This window comes from Sus scrofa, chromosome 6 (genome assembly GCF_054392235.1).
Source record: "Sus scrofa isolate SSC_HxYL_T2T_F1_AM1 chromosome 6, Sscrofa_HxYL_maternal_Yorkshire_Landrace_v2.0, whole genome shotgun sequence".
Lineage (NCBI taxonomy): Eukaryota > Metazoa > Chordata > Mammalia > Artiodactyla > Suidae > Sus > Sus scrofa.
Genome location: NC_139388.1, coordinates 81,885,928 through 81,906,715, shown reverse-complemented (window position 1 = coordinate 81,906,715; position 20,788 = coordinate 81,885,928). Strand labels below are relative to the sequence as shown.

Below are 20,788 nucleotides of genomic sequence, written 5' to 3'. Positions count from 1 at the left end.
CAACTTCAGATGCTCTGATACCCCAGCCTTTCCAGGGCGAGACGGAATTGGGGGCCTGGGGAGGTGGGGTGTGATGGGAGAGAAGTGGAGCCTCCATGGTAGAGGACGTGGGGGATGGGGCGCCCTAAAGGAAAAGATCGCTGCCGAGATTGCCGGTCCCTTTAAGAGGCCGGGCTGGCTCTGCGGCGATTCCACGTAACCCAGAGCCTGGTGCAGCTCTGCGGTCCGTGTCCCTGGGCAAAGATTCCGAGCCGGGCCGGGCAGCCGGACCCGGTGCAGGGTCGGGGAGTGGTCCAGCCCAGAGCTGGGTGGAGTCAGAGCTGCAGACAGCAGATCCACGAGAAAGCCGCGGAGTAGGAGGAGCCACAGAGCCGTGGGCGGGGCCCGGCGCTGCGGGCCTCGGGGGCGGAGCCTCGAGTTCGGGGAGTTCTGCAGTGGAAGGCGGGGTGGGCGGGGCTATGTTGGGGGCGGGGCCTGTGTCTGCAGTGGGCGGGGCCCGCTGCAGAGGGGCAGTGCCGGCGGAGAGTCCTCTGCGAGCGGCTGCCGCGGCGCCTCCACAGCGTCTCTGACAGCCCCGGCGCCGCTACCCGCGACCCTCGCTACCTCGCGCTAGCCGCCGCGGCCTCCACCTCGACTCGAGTACCGTTGCTCGCCTCGGCGCCCATATCCGGGGGCGGTCCGGCTCGCCGTTGCTGCGGAGGCCGCATCTGGAGCTCATCTGGAACCGTCCGGCCGGCCACGCTGGAGCCCGCGCCCGCCTTGGCCCGGCCGCGCCGGGATCCCTGCCCGGAGCTGGAGCCGCACCTGGAGCCGCGGGCCCGGGGCCCTGAGCCGCGCAGCCGGCGCATGGTGAACTCGCTGCTGTTCGGGGAGATGGCCTTGGCCTTCGGCTGCCCGCCGGGCGGCGGCGGCGGCAGCTGCCCTGGTGGGGGAGGCGGCGGAGGGGCCGGGCCAGGGCCATCGCCAGTGACGGCGGCGCTGCGGGACGACCTGGGTTCCAATATCCACCTCCTGAAGGGGCTCAACGTGCGCTTCCGCTGCTTCCTGGCCAAGGTGCACGAGCTGGAACGGCGCAACCGGCTGCTGGAGAAGCAATTGGAGCAGCAGCAGAGCGAGCGCGAGCGGCGGCTGCGCTACAAGACATTCTCCCGGGAGCAGGCCGTGCAGACCGGGCCCGAGCTGCTGCGGCCACCCGCGCCGGGCGGCGGGTATGGCAGCGGCGCGGCTGCAGGCGTCAATGCCAACGCCGTGGCGCTGGGCGGCCTGCCCCCCGGCGGCGGCTCACATCCGCAGCACTACGGCCGCCTGCCTGGTACCATCTGGAGCTACACGCAGGTGCGGCGCACGGGCGGCGGCGGTGTGGAGACCGTGCAGGGCCCCGGTGTGTCGTGGGTGCACCCCGACGGTGTGGGCGTGCAGATCGATACCATCACGCCGGAGATCCGCGCGCTGTACAACGTGTTGGCCAAGGTGAAGCGCGAGCGCGATGAGTACAAGCGAAGGTGAGTGGGGTCCCTTCCCCTGCACTCCTGGGGAGGGGGCGCTCGGAATGTGTGCTTTTGGGAGGGGCCAGGGGCGGCCAGTTGGTCCTAGCAGGTGGGCTGAAAGCTGTGTTTGCGGAGTGCCTTACACGCGCTTGGAAAACCCAGTCGCCTAGTTCCAAGAATGGGGCAGGCGCCGTCTACGGTAGGGGACACCTCCGCCCAGTCATTGGACTGGGCACATTGTTTTCCAGGTGACATAATGACCATTGGTGTTTTATGTGATCTTATCTAATCCTCACTGGCAACGCAGAGCTGTGGGGCATCCTTATCCCCGTTTTGTAGGTGAGGAAATCCAAGCACAGGGATGCCAGTGACTTGCCAAGGATGGCTTGGCTAATAGGTGGTGCAGGCAAGATTTGAACTACTCCTGGCTAGTCTGTCTTCCCGCTTAGTATTTTGCCGAAGATGTAGAAGATAGGCTCTCCTCCCTCAACGGGGGAAAAGAAATAACTCTTAACTAATCCACTGGCTTTTTGATCCTTGAATTAAAAGAGATCATATGTTTGAAAAAGGTTAGATCTGTCCACTGGGACCAGGGTCTGCCGTCTTGCCCCAGCTCTGTAAGGTCCAGCTGCCTGGGCTGGGTAACCAGACTTACATTAGACTGGCCATGAGCTTTTAAAAACATCTCCTGCCACCATTCTTCTCCCCAGCCCCTACCCCAGTTCTCATGGTTTTTTGGACCCCAACATACTCAGCCCTAAAGGCCCAGAGTAGGAGATAAACCTTGGGCTGGAAGACTGACTATTGAATCTGCCTCTGGCTGGAGTGCAGACTGCCTGCTGAACTGGCTAGCACATTCCTGCCCAGCCCAGATTCGCTAGCTGGGAAACTGACATTGCTTCCTGCCTGGAGCTTGGCTAACAGTATTGTCTAATCTGCTTTCCAGTAAGAGGAGAGGGGTCTGTCTGTAGTAGCTCAGGGCTGGATGGGGGCAGGGCTCTTTGCTGTCCCAGCCATGGGCAACTCTGCATTGAGAGCGGTGGCTCCAAACTCAAGGGCTTGGAGGAGGCATGGAGAAGCAACTTTCGTTCCACTCCTTGCGTTCTAATGCTCACATGAACACAGAGAGCAGGCATGGGTCTCCTTCCTTTTCCTCTCCTGGGCAGGCTGGCCACTGGGCAGGATTCGAGTGCCAGCTCCATCACCTGCCAGTGAGAACGACTGGCTGAACTGAGTGGTTGTTGAACCACTCAGAAGCCTGTTCGCCTATCAGAGAAATGGGAATAATAAAATCCACCCACAGTTGCACAAGAGGTCAGTAGGCTGGTGATGCTTTTTGGAAGTTATTAAGTAATCGAATTGATGTTATTAAAGATGATAGGCTCTTTGTCAAGATGTCAGGGAGCAGATGCCTGAAGTCTCAGGTCTTTCATGCAGGGCTTGGCTTCCTGGGGTAGTACTTAGACCCCATTGGGAGATGAGCTGCTCTCCTGAGCTAATGGTCTCTCTTAAGGACCAGAAACCGGCCTGGTGCCTCGCCATGGGGAGACCACCTCTCTGCGCCTCGTGGGCAGCTTCCTTGGGGTGGAACAGGGAAACAGGCACCTGCTTTCGATGGTGAAACTCCGAGGGAGGGGCCTTTCTGTCTGCCACTGCTGATGCTGTCGTCATGCCCCAGGCTTGTGCTGTGTTTGTTTGATTGTTGTATGCGTTTTTGGACTTGCTACTAAGGAGATGGAAAAACCGTGCCCAGTCTTAGAGGGAGATGGGTTGGCATTGAGCAATGCCCTGTTCAAGTTGCACCCAGGGTGTGGGGTGTGATGTCAGCTTCTGGCGCTGCCCTGGAATGAGATGGGCACTGCTGAGACAGGTGGAATGCGGTGTCTCTCTTCCCACTCCTCTGGGTGCTTTGTGCACCTTCTCTTCCTCATTGTGTGTGTGTGTGTGTGTGTGTGTGTGCGTGTGTGAATTGGGGAGATGCATCTTTTCTGAAGTCAATTCAGGGCTCAAGTTAGACTTGTCCAAAGCCAGTGTACTCCTTTCTTTGAGCCTCAATTTCTCTATCTGTAAAGTGGGAGGAGGTAGGCTAGAACTGTGCTTCTTGGAGCCCCAAGCTGCCTCTGAGATGTCTCAGGGGTTCCTTGACTAGTAAATAAAAATTAATATTTAAAAAAGGTTAAAATGGTGTAAAATTGTGCTCACTCACTTCTAAGTGCTTGCTGTTAACGTACAGATGTCAACTTACATGTTGATTTGTTAGTAGGTGGCCTCAAGTTATAGCCCGCCGCTGCTTTCTCGTTGTCTGAAGGGTATTCTGAGGTTACAAAGCAAACTGCTAAAAATGAGTCCCATTTGTAGCTACTAATCTGTGTGCGTCAGGATTTTCTCAATACTCTGCAGCCAAAACCGGAGGTAGAATTGAACCAAATGTGGAACTGTCACCTATAATCCCAGTTCTAAATGCTAATGGATCGAAATAGCCCCATCAACCTCATCGACTGGATTTAGCATGGGTAACTGTTATATAGTTGAGCCTACAATATAAATTTTATATAAGTAACATTCTGTTTTTACTTGTTTCTGTGTTTGGTTTGCTCATAAGAATTTTCTTTTGGGAAGAGGGCAGGCCTGTGATCAACTTTTTGAAAAGCTTAAGAACCACTGGGCTAGATGATTTCAGCCTCGACAATGTATAAATCTGAATTTGAGCTCCTAGCCCCCATCTGATCTCCTGTTCATAAGAGGGTGAGACCAAGGTGTTTGCCTGGGCTCTTGGCCACTGAGGCTTCAGATCCTTCCAGGATGTCCAGCATGGAGCCCTAAGCAGTGACCAACAGAAGGAGCCTGTGCCAGGAAAGGAAAGTCCCAGGGTTCCTGCTGTTCCACCTGGAGAGACTCGCAGCCTTGGAGATGCTCACTCTGCTTCTATAGCGGGCAACCTGGCATGTGTAGTGCAGTGACCTCCAAGCTGGGGAATTTTGGGTTCCACCTCCATGAATCGTGGCATATTCACTTATCACCATCATAATATTACTTATGTAAAATATTTTAAACAGTTCTATTGAGGTATAATTTGCATATCATAGGATTCTCCTATTTTATGTATATAGTTCAATGGTTTTTTTAGTCAGTCCCAATCTGAGCTCTGCAGCTATCACCACGATCCAGCTTTAGAACACGTGCATCATCTTGGAAAGATCCTTCATGCCCATGTGCAGTGCATCCCCGTTCCCAATCCAGACCAGGCAACCACTGATCTGCTTTCTATTTCTATAGGTTTGCCTTTTCTTTCTTTCTTTTTTTTTTTGCTTTTTTTTCTTTTGGAGCCGCACCCCGCAGCATATGGAGGTTCCCAGGCTAGGGGTCTAATCGGAGCTACAGCTGCCGGCCTACACCAGAGCCACAGCAACACAGGATCCAAGCTGTGTCTGTGACCTACACCACAGCTCATGGCAATGCCGGATCCTTGACCCACTGAGTGAGGCCAGGGATCGAACCTACAACCTCATGGTTCCTAGTCAGATTCGTTTCTGTTGCACCACGACAGGAACTCCAGGTTTGCCTTTTCTGGACATTTCATATAAGTGGAACCATATAGTAGGTGGTCTCTTACGTCTAGCTTCTTTCACCTGGAGAATGTTTTTCAAGTTCTTCTACGTTGTAGCTTATATCAGCAGCACGTTCGTTTATAACACTCAATAATATTCCACTGTTTATCCATTCACATACATAGTCAATAAAATGTAAATTAAAAAAAAAATGGTCTGTGTACCACCTCATCTCGTGTGTCATCAGTGATGTAGGATCCATGCTTTGGAAACACCAACCCTAAACCAGAGCCCCTGGCCTGGGGTGCCTGGGCTCTGGCCCTGCTCACCCCTGCTTTGGTTTCCCCGTGGTCCAATCAGCTCTTTACTGTGAGGGAATTGTGGTCACTGAAACTGTAGCCGGCAAGGTTGTCAAGCGTTGATTTGGAAACCAAAACAAACATCTCTATTCTGTTACCACCCAGAGCCACCAAAATATCCTGTTCTGACTTTGCGCTCTGGGGGGGGCCTTTCCCTGGGAGATTCCTGCTGAATCTATCTGAACTTTAGACAAGCAGAAAGTTTTCTGAATTGACATCCTAGAGACCCAGACTCCAGATCTGGCTCTGCCATTAGGTGCTGTGTGACCTTGGGCCAATTGCTACCCTCTCTGGGCCTTAGGACCTCAAATGTTCCTATAGGGGATCCTTCCAGCTCGCTCTGTATTTGTGAACTGGAGAGGCCTGGTTCGAGTGTGCTCTTTCTGCCTCCTGGAATGACAGTATGGGCTTTCTCCTTTCTGGGCCTCCCCTTCTCCCGCCTCAGGCCCAGCATGGTTTGGAGTAGGCTGGTTTTGTTGCCTCCCCTTGCAAGTGGCTAAGTGCCTATGCCCCTGACTCAAGTCAGCCTGAAAGTCTTGGTTTGTTTTCCCCAGAGCTTCATTTTTGAGTTAGGAGGAACCACAGTGATCATTTAGCTTGGTGGTTTTTTTTTTTTTTTTTTTTTTCAGGGCTGCACCTGCGGCATATGGAAGTTCCCAGGCTGGGGGTTGAATCGGAGCTACAGCTGCTGGCCTCTGCCACAGCCATAGCAACCCAGATATCTGAGCCGCCTCTGCAACCTACACCACAGCTCATAGTGATGCCAGATCCCTGACCCACTGAGCGAGGCCAGGGATCGAACCTGCATCCTCATGGACACCAGTCAGATTCTTTTCCACTGCTCTACAACAGGAACTCCCTAACTTGGTGGTTTTCAAATGGGCCCTTTGGAGCCCTGGGGTCCAGAGCAGGGTGCCCTGGAGTGATTCTGGGTCGGGGCGGTGGAGGGGGGGGGCACCGAGCACCTAAGATTTGGCCTACATCAATCACAGTGGGTTCGTTTTCATGACTCTCAGATTGATATTCTGAGTGTCCTGTAGGGTCCTACCGTTTGGGAGAAATGAAAGAAAACAAAGCCCTACATTTTAGAAGAAAAGAAAGAAATCACTCATTCAGCTGAATGCTTTCATTTTAGAGATGGGGAAACCGAGGCCCAGAGGGAGCTGGACCACAAAGCAGAGCTGGGCAGAACTTCTGCCCGTGTGCCTTCCACGGGGTCTTTGCAGGATTCTCTCCACCTTTGTATGTGTCTGCCTTTAAGCATTTTTTAAAAAGCCACTTTCAGGGATGGGAGGGACCTTTGTCACAGCTATTTCTGATCATGAGCCGGAAGGGGCTGGGCTGTCGGCCCAAGTGGAGGTCTCCAAAAAGGGCTGGTGGGGGAGCCAGCAGGCATGGCCCCTGCCTTTTCCCATCACACCCTGGGAGGCCCTTGAGTGCCCCAAGCCACCAGACTACCCCAGAAAGCTGGTCAGAGGGCTCCGTTCCCTGCCACTCCCATTGTTTGTCAAGCTGCTGCTGATACGGATTCTTGATTTCTGATTTTCCTGGGAGGCACCCTGGGATGGTGGAAAAAGAGCTTGAATCCTGATTCTGACGCTCTCTGTGTGACTGTGGGCAAATTGCTTGGCTTCACTGAGCTGCCTGGGCCACCGCTCTCTGTAAAAGAGGGAGAATAACGTCGCTCCCCTGGGGATCGGGAAGGAGCGAAGGAGCTCCTGTGTTAAGGTACCTGGGGCTTGCTAGGCTCCCGGAATGGCCCCCATCCCAGCGCACGCCCCCCTTCTCTGCAGTGTCTGTTCCCTTCATTTACCAGGATTTCTCAGCACAGCACCGGACTGCCCAGCACATCCATTTCAGAACGCGCCGTCGCTCTCTGTCCCGTGGAAGGCGCCAGAGATGGTGCTGGGGGCGGAGGGAGGAAGGGCTACTTCTTTGTCCAGTGTCTAAGGAGGCTGTTCTTCCTACTCTTAGTGGTTGATTTGTGGCTCCGGAAATCTCTGGCCACCCCCTGCCCTTTCTCCTTTAAAAGAAACATACTACCCCACCCCCCACCCCCCGCGCGCCTCCAGCTCCTCAATATTCCAAAGTCTCTTGGTGAGGCTGGCAGGCTCTTTGGGGACAAATTTGGGAGGGATTTTCAGAGCCTCCAGCTCGAGGGAGGGGAATGAGGTCCAAGAAAAGAAAAGGAAGGAGGAAGCAGGGAGACAGCTGACGCCGAGGATTCCTGCTCCCAGGAATTCGAGGCGGGGCTTTTGCCTTGGCTACCGGATGTGGATGCGAGGCCCCCGGGCCCCACCAGCGCGCGCGCGCGCGCACACACACACACACACACACACACACACACACACACACTCTCATACTCACTCACACATGCGCCCTCACAGGCTCTCTCTCCAAGCCCATGCCTGCATCCCCACATGTCAGTTGTTTGAAGGACATAGCGGGTAGACCCAGCGCTTGCACAAGTCCTTTGCTGCTAGGAGATGCGGGGACTTCCACGGGAATTGATCTGAACCGTGCCATGTGATGCTGGAGGCTGTGGACATTGCATGTGGAGTCGTGGCTTTTGATCACAGTGATGAGATGCAGCCAGGCTGGCACTCCGTTTATTTCTCATGTCATAGATGGCTGGAGGCCTCAGACAGGGAAGGAGGAGCCCTATTTTCCCCTTTGCTCATGATGCATCTCCCTTCTCTGACTTTTCTTCCCTCGGGCATTCCTGAGTGCCCACTACCTCCCCCATCACAGCACCTACACCCTGAACTGTAATTGCTTAGGATGTGTCTGCTCCCTCCACTGACTATATGCTCGGGGTGGTGGGGGGCAGATCCAGCTCTCTCTTCTTTGTCTTGTGTGCGCAGAGCCCAGCTGGGGCTTGGCCAGAGACCATGCCGAGCAGGTACTTATGCAATGAGGGGGGGCTCTGTGACGGCCAACACGGTGACCCCCCCCCCCAAACACACATGGCCTCTGCATCTGGGAGCTTTGCTTGCAGAGGGAGGGGTCTGGACTTGGAGTCAGGAGACCCCATGCTCCGGTCCCGACATATCAGTGCAACAAGTCTGAATGAACATCCGTCTCCTGGTACTAGATGCTGGGACCCCAGCGCAGAAGTTAAAAGCTGAGCAGGCTTAGGCTGGTCACTTTGCCTCTCTGAGTCTCCGTTTCCTCATCTGGAAAAGGGGAAGGCTGAGGTCTGTGTCCCAAAATGTGGGAGCTGTAAATGGGCTCATGGAGCTGCACACTTTATAGATGTTGATGTTCCAAGAGTTAGGCAGACAGCTTTCACAGGGTGGCAGGGTGGGCGCCCTAAGAGGTGAGCAGCACTGGCTTTGGGAGGTGGGCAGAAGTCAAGAACTGGGCTGGGACCTGGGGAGAGGGGGCTCCGTGACCTTGCTGGCAGCATCAGGGGTTGTACAGCCTCTGTGCATGGCTGGCCATGAGATGCTTAGAGGATTCCAGGCCAGATGAGAGGCTGGTGAAGGTTTCTGCTGCTGCTACTGCCTGCCTGCCAGAGCAGTGCCCTCCCCCTCTCAGTGGGCACCCATGCTTGGCTTTCTGGGCAGGATGTGGTTTCTTACTCTAGTTCCTAGCACAGGAGTAGCAAACCTGGCAAATGCCTCTGTTGCCCTCAAGGGGCTGTGGCCTGGCTGAGCCCCTTCGGGTGTGGAGTCCAGGTCGTGGTCCTGGCTTGCCTGTGGTGTGATCAAAGCTTCCTATTGCCCACGTGCAAGTGGGGATGGTGGGAAGATGGGCTCGCATGGTGCCCCAGAAAGACTGTTTTCTCTGTTACTTTCTTGGAGCGATCTAGAGTCTGTGCATGCTGTTTAATCTCTTGCATCTCGATGGGTTCCTCTGTAAAATGGGAATAAGAGTGCTTATGAGTTTTGCTTCTGAGGGTTGATATACAAACCGGTGGAAACTGTGGCTTGTGAAAACATTTGCAAGAAGGTTTAAAATAAATCGTAGCGACTTAATCGCCACCATTAGCTGAGTACCTATTACGTGCTAGGCTCTGGGGTGACTTCTTTAAATAAGTGAGATTTCATTATGAGTGCATTCCTAAAGGGGTGGGCGGGAATTATGTTCATCTTTCAGATGAGAGGCTCAGAAAGGTGAGGAAATCTGCCCTAAATCTAAGCCCAGCCTTGGTCTCCAGACCCCAAGTTCAGTGTTCTTCCCAGGGGAGAAGCCGGCTGGCCTTGTCTCATGCCGCCCAAAGGCTGACAAAGGCTGGCACAGGGTGGAGGAGGCAGGCGGGAGGCAGGCTGAGGTGTGGGTCTCCCCGCGGCTGTCACAATATTGCGGTGGCGGGTGGCAGAACAGGAGGTGGCTGCTATGCAGAGAAGACTTCCTGCTGTGACTTTATAGTAATTATTTCTTGAGAAGCCACTGAATCACTGGCAGCGGCAGGCAAATGAGCCTCCCGGGCCACCATAGAGGGCAGGCCAGCCCCCTGCTCTTTGAAGCCTGGGTTCTGGGTCCGGGGTGGTTCTTAGGCTGGGGGGGTAGTTCCTAGGCTTTCGCCCCTAGGCTGGAAGCCCTGCCGGTGGAAGGGATAGTGAGCAGGGAACAGAAATCATTACCTATCAGGCACTTCCCCGGCAATCTGATTTAAATATTGTGCCAACCCCGCACAATGGAAACGGAGTCTCAGAGAGGAAAATTAACTTGCCCCAAGTCACACAGCATAGCCAGGGCTAGACGTGGGTCTCAGACGCTGAGTGTTAATACTCCTTTTTAATTTTTTAAAAATTCTCTTTACAGCTGCACTTGTGGCATGTGATATGGACATTCTCAGGTTAGGGGTAGAATCAGAGCTGTAGTTGAGGCCTACGCCACAGCTGCAACCAGGCAGGATCTGAGCCACATCTGCGACCCATGCTGCTGCTTGTGGCAATGCCAGATCCTTAACCCACTGAGCAAGGTCAAGGATTGAACCTGCATCTTCAGGGACACTATGTTGGGTTCTTAATACACTGAACCACAGCGGGAACTCCTAATGTTCCTTTTGTCACTCCCAGTACCTGGGCATCCCTAGGGCAGTGGCCACGGGCTCTCACCACCTGATGCAGCAGGCATTCTGGTGGCTGGAGGAAGCCAGCCTCTGCCCTGGGCTCAGGTGTCCCTGACTTTGCCTTGAACTTTGCCAGGGTACGGAGAACTTGTTACTGTCATCCCATGTCTCTTATTAGGGAAGATGAGACTGCTAGGTGCAGGTGTCTGAAACACCAGTGTTCCATATTCTGGGGCTCAAGAGTCTGGGGACACAGGCAAATGTGACAGTGCCCTGTGACAAGTACCTGCCCAAATAGGGCCTATGCATATGAGGGGCATAATAACTATTAATTAATCAAAATATTTACATACCATTTACTCTTTGTCAGGCTCCATTCAAAGCAGTTTATGAACATTTAATTCATGTAACCTCATAGTGCTATGAGTTGGGTACTGTCATTAGCCCATTTTAGAGATGCTGAAACTGAGCCGCAGAGACATCGAAGGAAGCTGGGCCAAGACAGGAAGTGGCAAGCCAAGATTTGAACCCAGGAAGTCAGGCTCCAGACCCAGCCTTTTAACCTGTGCGGTCCCCAGGAAGGGGTACGTCCATTGCAAGCAGCTTTTCTGCCCTGAACCTTGGTTTTCCCTTCTGTGAAATGGGGATAATCAATCTGGCCTCCTGAGGCTGTTTGGAAGACTAAACCGAGTGATGACTGTTGAAGCGTTTTATAAACTGTTGAGTGCTATGCCTGTGGTGACTAAGTGATGGAAGCCCTGACCCATATTGCTGTTTCTTCTCCAACTTCCGCTCCCTCCCCAACCCCGTGCAACCTGGGGCTCCTCGAAGGTCCACAAAAATCTTGTCCACCTCTTGCCTTTGTCTTCCCGTCTCCCCTGGATCCTGAGTCAAGCTGGGCTGAGGGTGCTAGACTCAGACCTGTGGGACTTGGAAGCTGGGAAGAGAGGAATCCAGGAATGTTTCCAGTGCCTATCAGCTCCATGACCTTGAGAGAGTCATTGCTTCCTTATCTGCAGAATGGGCATGGCTGGTCCTGTTGCTTGGATGTCATGAGAAAGCCAGGGAGGTGATGGTGCTAGACACTGGCAGCTGCCCTGATGGTGCTTAAATGAGGCTGGGGGTTCTGGGGGGAGGAGCGGGGGCAGTTGGGTGGCACTGGGACCCTGGTCTGGGCCATGCCGGGTAGGAGCTAGCTGCAAGCCATCTCTGAGATGCTTGTTCAGCACTCTTTGGCCTGCATGCTTTCACTGACTTCAGGACGTGCAGTTGGACACAGCTCCCCCCCCCGCAACCCCCGCTTGTCTGCTGCTCAACAGAGAGACACCCCCACACTAGAGACACTGCCTTCTATCCTCTTAATTGGCCATTTTTATTACTTGGGTTATTTAAGAAGCTTCTTGGCTCGCTGCCGCCTATTTGCCGCCTGGGGGGAGGGGAAAGATGCTGGTCTAAGTGGACCTTGTGAAATTCCCCGGGGAGACAGGTTCCTCCCTGGGCAGGGTCGGGGCATCATTCCTGGGCCCTTAGGTACCCCCGGTTTGCCCTGGCCATAGTAGTAATAGGCAGAGGGCTGCCTAAGGGCAGGGTAGGGGTAGAGACTAAGATTGGAATAGGACTGGGGAAAAGATTGTTGCAAAGTCAGAACCCAGGAGCAGAGAGAGAGAGAGACCCTTGGAGGGCTGGGCCAGACCCTGGTGAGACCGTGTAGTGCCCCAAAGCCAGGGATTCTCCAAGATGACTGAGCCAGCTTAGGGCCAGTCAAGGAAGGCTTCCTGGAGGAGACATCAGCTGAGTTGTGTTTTGAAGGTCCAGTGAGAGTGGAAAAGAAGGAAGAAGGGTGCTGCAGGGAGAGAGAGCAGCTTGTGCAAAGGCCCGGGGGTGAAGTTGCCATGCTGGCGTGTTCCCCGTGCCTGGGCTGGAGTCTGGACACAGCCAAAGCTGGGCCCGCCTGCTCTGTCTTCTCCCCTGACCCCTGCAGCCTTCTTGGCTCTCTTGGTTGTTTTGCTGTCTCCCCTCCTCTCTCCTCTCCCTCTTTTCCTTTGTTCTTGTTTTGGGTTCCATTCCCCAGGGCTGGCTCCTTCATCCCTGTGCCCATCAGAGGCAGGGGAGGGCTGTGAGGCGCTGTCCGCCACCCCTCTGCCCAAGGCCTTGGTGGGAGGGTCTTTGCCGCTGGGGCTTTGTGAGGCCGTGTGTGCACGTGTCTGTGAGCGTGGGGCTGGGGGCCTCCGTCTGTCCCCTGTGGACTTGGAGCCCCAAGGGTCAGGGCCTCACCTCTGTCCACCCCAGACCCCTTTGTACATCACAGTGGGCAGTGGAGGAGGTGGCCTGGGGAGAGGGAGAGCACCGGGTTAGAGGTCAGTGCTGGTCATGGGGCCTCGGCTTCCCCAGCCCCCATCAAGGTTTGGGGCTATTGGGCAGGGGTGTGGGGCTGGGGGGTTGCTCACCTTCCCTGCCTGCCTGGCAGCCCTGCCTGCCCCTTCTCCCTCACACCTGCGACTTCCTCTTCCCCCCGGTTAGGCTCAGAGGGTTGGACGCTCTCTCTGAGGTCATTTAATCCATCCCCCTACTTCCAGGCGACATTATTTCCCTACCATCCCAGATGACTAGATGTGCCTGGTGTCTTTTGAAGACCTTCTGAGAGATTGTCGCTCACTGTTTTGTATTTTTCTCTCTGTCCCCGCTCATATGCCCATGACTTTTTTACAGATAAGAAAACTGAGGCCCAGAGAAGGAGAGCAGCTCCCTTGAGGTCACACAGCAGAGGAGGGGCTAGAACCCAGGTTCCCTAAACAGGGTTCCTGTGAAACCCTTGCACTAGGGGATCCTACTGGAGGCTGCTTGTCCTTTGAGGACGGGCTCGGATAACTCCGAGAGGCTAGAGAACTTGGAGTGAAAAGACCTTGGAACCTGTCAGGCAGAGCCCACATAGACCAAGGGCTGCCCCCTGGCCAGACATCCGGGTCCTCGGTGTTGCTCGTGAGGCTCTTGTGGCTACAAACGAGACATCTGAGGTTGCCTTGAGTTTGTCTCCTTGTAACAGGAGGCACTTCCCCAGTCTTTTTGCCTAGTGTTGAGGTTTTGGGGTGTTGACTGACTCACTGACCTACCGTCCCTGTCTGCCAGCTGTGGGCTCAGCTGCATCATTCTCTGTGCCTTGGTTTCCTTCTTGTATAAAATGGGCTGGCGAGATCCTCAAGGTTGGTGATGAGCCTGGTGCAGTGAGGCCCATTCCTGTCCCTTTTTCTCTGAGGTGAGCCCTGGACTAGGAGGTCTGAGAACTTTGCCCACAGTGAGGAGCTGGTGAACCACCAAGGCTGATGCCCTGGTCCTTACAAGGACCATGCTTCCCAAGTCCCCAGCCTGCGGCTGAGACCCGACAACCAGTACGTTTGGATGTGTCTACTGTTTTACATGGAAAGTCTACATTTGGATCTGTCTGCTGTTTTACATGGAGAGTCTCAATATTACATTGCAACTGGCTTGACACTTGCCTTTAAAGAAAATACCCTGAAAACATCAGGACTTATTCAAGCGGGAAAACTGAGGCCAGAGCTCTCTAGGCTACTAACAGACTCAAGAGTAACCTGATGGTGGGAGTTCCCATGGTGACTCAGCAGGTTAAAGACCTGACATTGTCTCTGTGAGGATGTGGGTGTGATCCTTGGCCTGGCTCGGTGGGTTAAGGGTCCAGTGTTGCTGCAAGATGCGGTGTAGGTCACAGATGTGGCTTGGATCCAGTGTTGTTGTGACTGTGGTGTAGGCCGGCAGCTGCATCACCGATTCAACCCCTAGCCTGGAAACGTCTATCCACTGCAGGTATGGCAGTTAAAAGAAAAAAAGGAAACAAAAACAAAACAAAACCGAAAAACCAGAAAAAAACCCTAATGCTGAGTTCAGGGGAGCCCCAACTCAAGGGTTTTTCCTTTCTGGGCCTTACGGCATGACACACCCACAGGAATTAAGAGGAAATTGTTCCTCTTCCTTGGTTGCATTGTTGGCTTGCAATCAGGGCCTTCACTGGGGCGGGACCTCTGATCCTCGAGTGAAGCTGCCTGAGTTCGTGTCCCCACCCCGGGCCTCAGCTCTCTCCTCTGTGACAGCGGGATGACCTTAGCTCACACGTGGTGGTGAACAACCAGTGAGATAGTGCTGAGTGCTAAGTGTGATGCCGGCCCCTGAGCCCTCTTGGCTCTGTTCCTTCTGTCCCAGCCCGGCCCTCCCCGGCTCCCAGGCCCCGTACAGTGGGAATGGCCTCTTCCCTTCTGCTTCCGGCTACAGAGTGGACTTTGTGATCAGAGCACTTCCTTTCCCCAGCAGAGCGGCCTGCATGCGGCCAAGGAGGAGGTCGGTCACATCCCCTCTTCTCCCCAGCAGATTGTCACCACGTGGTCACTGGTAGGGCTAGACCTAGCAGTCAAGGCTGTGGGCAGCACAGTGTGTCACCTGGAGCCTGTGGCCTTGGTGGAGGTGATCCTGAATGGGGGGTCTGCCCCGACCCTGCCTCCCAGGGGAGGGGCCCCGTCAGCGCCAGCATCCCTGCGAGGATACGGAGGCAGCCTCAAGAGGTCACATCCCTGGCCGAGGCCTCCCCACGAGGCAGAGCTGGGCTTTAAGCCTTCCAGTGTTCTTCCTACCACCCTCCCAGCCTCAGTCCTCCAGGCTGAGGAATGAGCTGCATATTCTTGGCCCTGGCCCTTGGGTGGAGATAGAGGGGTTCAAGTCCTCTCTTGCTCCTTAAGGCAGCTGTTCTTCCTTAAGGCCTTGGGAAGATGGCTTCTGGGTTCTTGTCCAGCCCACAGACTGTCTCTGTGAGCCCTTGTGGGTGAAGCGCTCTCTCCCAGGCCTTGGCAGAGAAGTGACGTCGAAGGCTGTCCTGGCGTTGTTTTTCCAGGGTGGACGTCAAGGGCAGCTGGTTTAGGGTTTCATCTCTGAGACAAAGGCTGCTTTGTAGCTTCTGCTCAGTTTAAGCCCAGACACATCATTCCCCAAGGTGGGAAACGAGGTGGAAGGGATTGCAGGGCCCGAGCAGAGAAGCCCTAGGAGGCTCGGCTCACCCTCAGCTCCACCAAGAAGGAAGCCAGGACCTCATAACCCCGTAACACTCTTCTCACCATTCCCTGAGCACATCTTGTGTATCTGATGCAGTTCAAGGCTTCACGGGTATGTTCTCCTGAACCTCACGACACTCTTGTAGGGAAGCTGTACAGATGAGGAAACCGAGTCTTGGCAAGTGAAATGACTTGCTTGTCATAGTCAGAAAGTAGCAGAGAAGGCATGTGAACTTGGGTCTTAAAAGATTTTCACTGGGTTCTACCACTGTCAAGTCTCATTTCAAACCTGGCTTTGGGATGGTGCTTCAGGAAGCACGAGTGCCCCGGGAAAAGACTGCAGCAGGCAAGTCTCACTGGGGATCCATAGCTTCTATTCTCAGGATTCAGAGTTAGGTCATGGTGCTTGGAGCATGTGTTGTGTATTTTAGTGTGTATATGTAGGTGTATGCACATCTATGTACAAGTTAGAAGAGGGAGCTGGATGTTGGAAGGTCTGTAGTCACGGGAAGGTGATTCCAAGGAGGCCTAATGGGCAAGTGTAAGGAAGTCTCCCAGGTGACACCTAGGGCCTTCTGCTCTTCTTTTTCTGGAATTACTCCACTTGATCATTCATTCATCCATCCCTCTGTCCATCCAACCATCTCATCATCCATCCATCTACCCAACCACCCTTCCATCCATCCATCCATCTCCATCCATCTATCCATTCATTCATCCATCCATCCATCCCTCCACCCTTCCATCCATCCATCCATGCATCCACCTACCCATCCTTCCATCTGTCCATCCATCTATCCACCCGCCCATTCATCCTTTCATCCATCCTTCTATCCATCTACGCACCAACCCTTCCATCCATCCATCCTTCCATCCAACCATATATCATTTCTTCCAAGCACCCATTCCTCCATCTAGCCCTCCATCTATCATTTTTAGGACACTTGTGCTTGGCCCTATGCTTGGGCCCTGGAGATGATGTTACATGGATTGGAAAGGCAGACTCCTGAACCTAGGGAGCTTGCAAAATGACTCCTAAATCAGACCTAGAAGAGATGTTCAGTTTCTCCCCCTAACACACACTTTTCAGAGAGGTAGTGACTTGCTATAGGTTGCACAGCAAGTTGGAGACACACCTAGGACTCAGAGCCGTGTCTGTGGACTCCTGCCACATGTTTTTGCATCTCTGTCACGCTGACAAATGGCTGCACTCCTGGCTGGCAGCCCTCTCACCCAGCCCTTCCCTCCTTGCCTATTTTGATATGTTCTTAGGCTTTTCTAGAGTTTTCCACAGCCTCTGTCCTGAGAGACATCCAGAGATACTGGTTGGACCAGCGTGCAGGCCTCAGGCTGGAGCTGAGCCTGGCCGTGCTCTGCCCTGAGATGATACCACTGGCCACTTGGAATGCCAGGTTGGCTGGGCACCTGAGTGCAGAGACTCTGAAGCCCTGTTTTGCTGTGGACACCAGCTGGCTGTCCCCAGGGGTCTCCAGAGGTCATCTGTTCTTCCCTCCCTTTGCAAATCCCATTTAAAGATTTTACTGCCTTAGAAGGACATTCCAGAGCCCTCTCTTAGATGTGCCCCCTGGCATCCTCATAGCCTCTTCCATTGGTTAATGCTTCCCGGCCCTAGCCCGGATCCCATATGCTGCATTTCGCCTTGTTTAGCCTTCCGTGGAGTAGGGACTGGGTGGGCATCAGCGGCCTGGTGAAGACCCTTCCCAAGTTCTCAAGGCAGCATCGGTTCCCCGCTGAACCCTGGAAGCTTACCTTCTTCCTACCGGAAGTCCCCCTTGACCCATGCATGCTGGTTGGGACACACTCTTTATGTAGAAGGGATCTGGCTGGTCCCTCTAGGATTCCACAAGTTCCTGAGGGTGGGGGTGGGGGGAGGAGACACATTCCTTCTCCTGGAGTCATGGAGTCCTCTGAGCCGGAAGTGGGCCTGGAGCCCAGGGATCACCCCAGCCCCCCTTTCCTGATGAGGAAACTGAGGCCCAGGGCGGTTGAGTGGCCTGTCTATGGCCGTTCAGCCGCACTGGCAGAGTTGGATCACCTTCTTCATAGGGCAGTGCTGTTTCTGGGGTTTGGCGGTGGGGACCGTGGGTTTTCTAGTCTGATAAAGGTAGCTGGTGGCCTTTGGACCTGGCATTCTCTGCCCCAAGTGGATGTCCTGGAAGCAAGGCAGCTGGTTCCACCTGGCTCCACGGGGCTCCCAGCCTGGAACCAGCACCCTCCCTATTTTCCCTCTGGGCTGGCAGATTCCTGGCGGGTGAGGCTGCCCTCAGAGCCAAGCAGCGATACCTCCTCCACTCCCTCCTGCTCCATGGTCCCCTCTCACTCCACCACCTTCCTGACTCCCCTTTGGCCCCTTGTAGGCCCCTCACCTCCAAGGGTGGAGGGCAGGAGGCCTGAGTGTTATGTCAGTGATTACATTGCCCGGGGGGATGCTAGCTCCCGAGGCTGGGGCAGGAAGGGGTTAAGCGTCCCTGCTTGCTGGGACAGGACTCCCAGCTGGTGTCCTGGCCCTTTAGGCCAACCAGGCCATCTGGCTTGGCAGACGTCACACCAAGTTCCATCTGTCCCAAGGCAAAGTCACTGGGAGGAAGCCGCCTACTGCCTTTGTGGCCTGCTAGGGTGGGCGTAGACCGGCGGCGGCTGTCCCTAGGAGCCAGGCAAATTGGGAAAAGGGACCACCACTGGCAGGCTGCCCAGGGGGTGGCTGGCAAAGGCAGGGCCTGAGCTCCCAGGGGCGGTCAGAGCTTCCCTGTGCAGATGGGTCCTGGGCATGCTGGGACCTAGGCAGAGTGGGACTCATACCCAGGCCCTGTTTGTGACTTCGCTCCATGGCTCCAGCCTGTACGTTCATTCATTCACCCAGTGCATAAGTACCCGGGGAGGGCCTGCAAGTGGCTAGGTGCTCAGAGACTTGGATGCCTGGCAGCACCCTGGTCCCAGCATGGGGGAGAAGGACCCAGAGAATGAAGCCTCTGATGGGTAGAATGGTGCATCTCAGCCAAGCCCAGGACCTTGGACCCTGGAACCACTCACCCCCACCCCTGACACACACACACACAGCAGCAGCTGGAATTGGGGCCTGCTCACTAAGATGAGCAAAATAACATTAGATGCTTGGTATTTATGATCTTATATAATCTTCACAACCCATTGAGGTAGATACTGTTGTTACCCCCACTTTATAGATGAGGAAACGGAGGCTGGGAGAGGTAAAGTCACTTTTACCAAGTCACCAGCTGGGGCCTGGCTGAGTCTATCTGACGTCCTAGTGTTTTGAAATAAGTGGTCCCACCCCTTCCTCCGGGCCACTCCTCCTCGTGCCTCTGTCCTCAGCCATCTTCTTTTTGGCTTCTTACTAAGTCCAGGCATCGTGTGGCTGGAGGACCAAGCTTCAGGGGGAAAGAGGCCTCAGTTGTGTTTGAGTTGAGAAGGAATCCCTGCTGGTCCCTTGGCAGGGCTGGGATTTGGTGACCCTCTGCCTGCTCCCTCTGGGCTGGGCACCTGGCAGGATCCGAGCAGGATCTCTAGGGTCTGCAGGACGCCCTGCCCATCTGAGGGCCCTGGTGGCTGGACTAGGCCTCGGAGAACCTCACTTCACAGGCCACACTCTTGGGGGCCCATGGTGGCCCAGAGTGGGGGCCTCTCATACAGTTTGAATGTGATGCCACTTGGGGTCCATTCTGAGCCTGGGAGACTGAGGTCCATGCTCCCTGACCTTGTCCCTCCCATCGTGAGGCCACCTGGCACAGAGAGAGGAGCCCAGGCTTTGGGAGCAGAGAGACCCGGCTTCTGTCTTTATGGGGAGTAGAGGCAGGCATGCCTGGTGGTTATGAGTTTGGGCTCTGCAGCCAGACTGCCTGGATTTAAGTCCTGGCTCCACCGCTTTTGAGTTCTGTGGCCTTTTGCACATGTTACTTTACTTCTCAGGGCCTCAGTTTCCTCATCTGTAAAAAGAGCGTAATATCTACCTCTTGTGATGATTAAATGAGTTAATAGTGCCTATCACATCCTAACACTTCACATCGTTAACTGTTACAATTACGTGACCCTGACAAGTTGCCTTACCTCCGTGAACCTCAGTTTTCCCATCCGCAGAAGGGGGGTGAGAAACTAGAGGCCTCGATAAGGTGCTATGCACCAGGGCGTTACTGTTGCAGAAGGTCCTCTGGGAATCTGCTAATTTTTGACCTCTCACTCCTCTCAGAGGTGTACTCCAGCCCCGTGGATGGATGGGAGCAGCACTCTGTGTGTGTGTGTGTGTGTGTGTGTGTGTGTGTGTGTGTGTGTGTGTGTGTTGGGGGCGCCCCGCTGCCCTCCCTGCTGATTCACAAGTTGCATGTCGGGGCCGCATGATGACAAGAGGCTGGCGTTAAGTAAAGAGTCCGGCCCTTTGAGCTGTGTGCTGTCACTAATCCCTCTGTATGGGTGATCGCAGTCTAATTGCCCGTCCCGGCTGTCCCTGCAGCCTTCCTGGCCAGTTATGACAAATGACAGTGCTGTGCATACAAGCGGCACCTGCCGCAAGCCATCCCTGTTGCACCAGATCCACGTGTCATTGGTTTCCCGGGTCCCTGTCACTCTTCCTTCCTCCCTGATGATTGCTCAGGACTGTGCTGTCCCCCTAGTTGTGGCCTGGCAGGAAGCACATGGGCTCTGGGTTCCGATCCCTGCTCTGCCACTGCCTGGCTGTGTGACCGTGGGCACGTCACTTCATCCCTCTGAGCTTTGGGCTTCTTATTTCCAAATGGCTTGGGCTTCAGAGCATCCCCTTCTGAGGTCCTGGGGAAACATGTACTGTGATTTTTTTGGTTGTTTTTACACCTGGAGCCTGTCTGTGCTTGCAGTCCTCATTTAATCCAGGAAGGGGGTCCTTCTCCCCCATTCCACAGATGAGGAGACTGAGGCTTGGAGTGGTGACTTGCTCAAGGCTGCAGGGCTTTGGTTTAAACCCAGGATGGGGTGTGTGCCAACTCTTGCCTGGTGGGCTCTGCGTGGCTGCTGACCACCTCATTGGTCCAGGCGTGCTTAGCTCAGGGTGAGTGACGTGGCTTTGATGGGGAGACGGCGTTGAACCGCAGACCCACAGTGCCTCACGTTTACCTGCGGGCCAGCACAGTCACTTGAAATAAACAACAGAGAGACCCAAAGTGCACATTAGGTTTCCAAAATAGCCTTGGGAGTTGCTGTTTTTCCTGAAAGCTATAAACATGTCCCTGGGTGGGGCTCCCCCAGCCTCCTGGGCACAGACCCCCCAGGCCTCCCGCTTCTTGGCCTGGGTGCCCAAGACCCCCTCCTGACTTCTGGA

The 20,788-nt window shown here is 54.7% G+C and overlaps 1 protein-coding gene across 2 annotated transcripts in view; it reads left to right on the top strand.

The window, feature by feature from the left end:
* The first annotated feature begins 503 nt into the window (after window positions 1–503).
* Window positions 504–20,788, top strand: part of IFFO2 (intermediate filament family orphan 2) — a 49,945-nt gene continuing 29,660 nt past the window's right edge. For both annotated transcript variants that reach the window (XM_021095463.2, XM_021095461.2), the window contains exon 1: window positions 504–1,502. In XM_021095463.2, coding sequence (XP_020951122.1) covers window positions 847–1,502 — 656 coding nt within the window. In that variant the 5' untranslated portion in view covers window positions 504–846. The remainder of the gene's footprint in view (window positions 1,503–20,788) is intronic.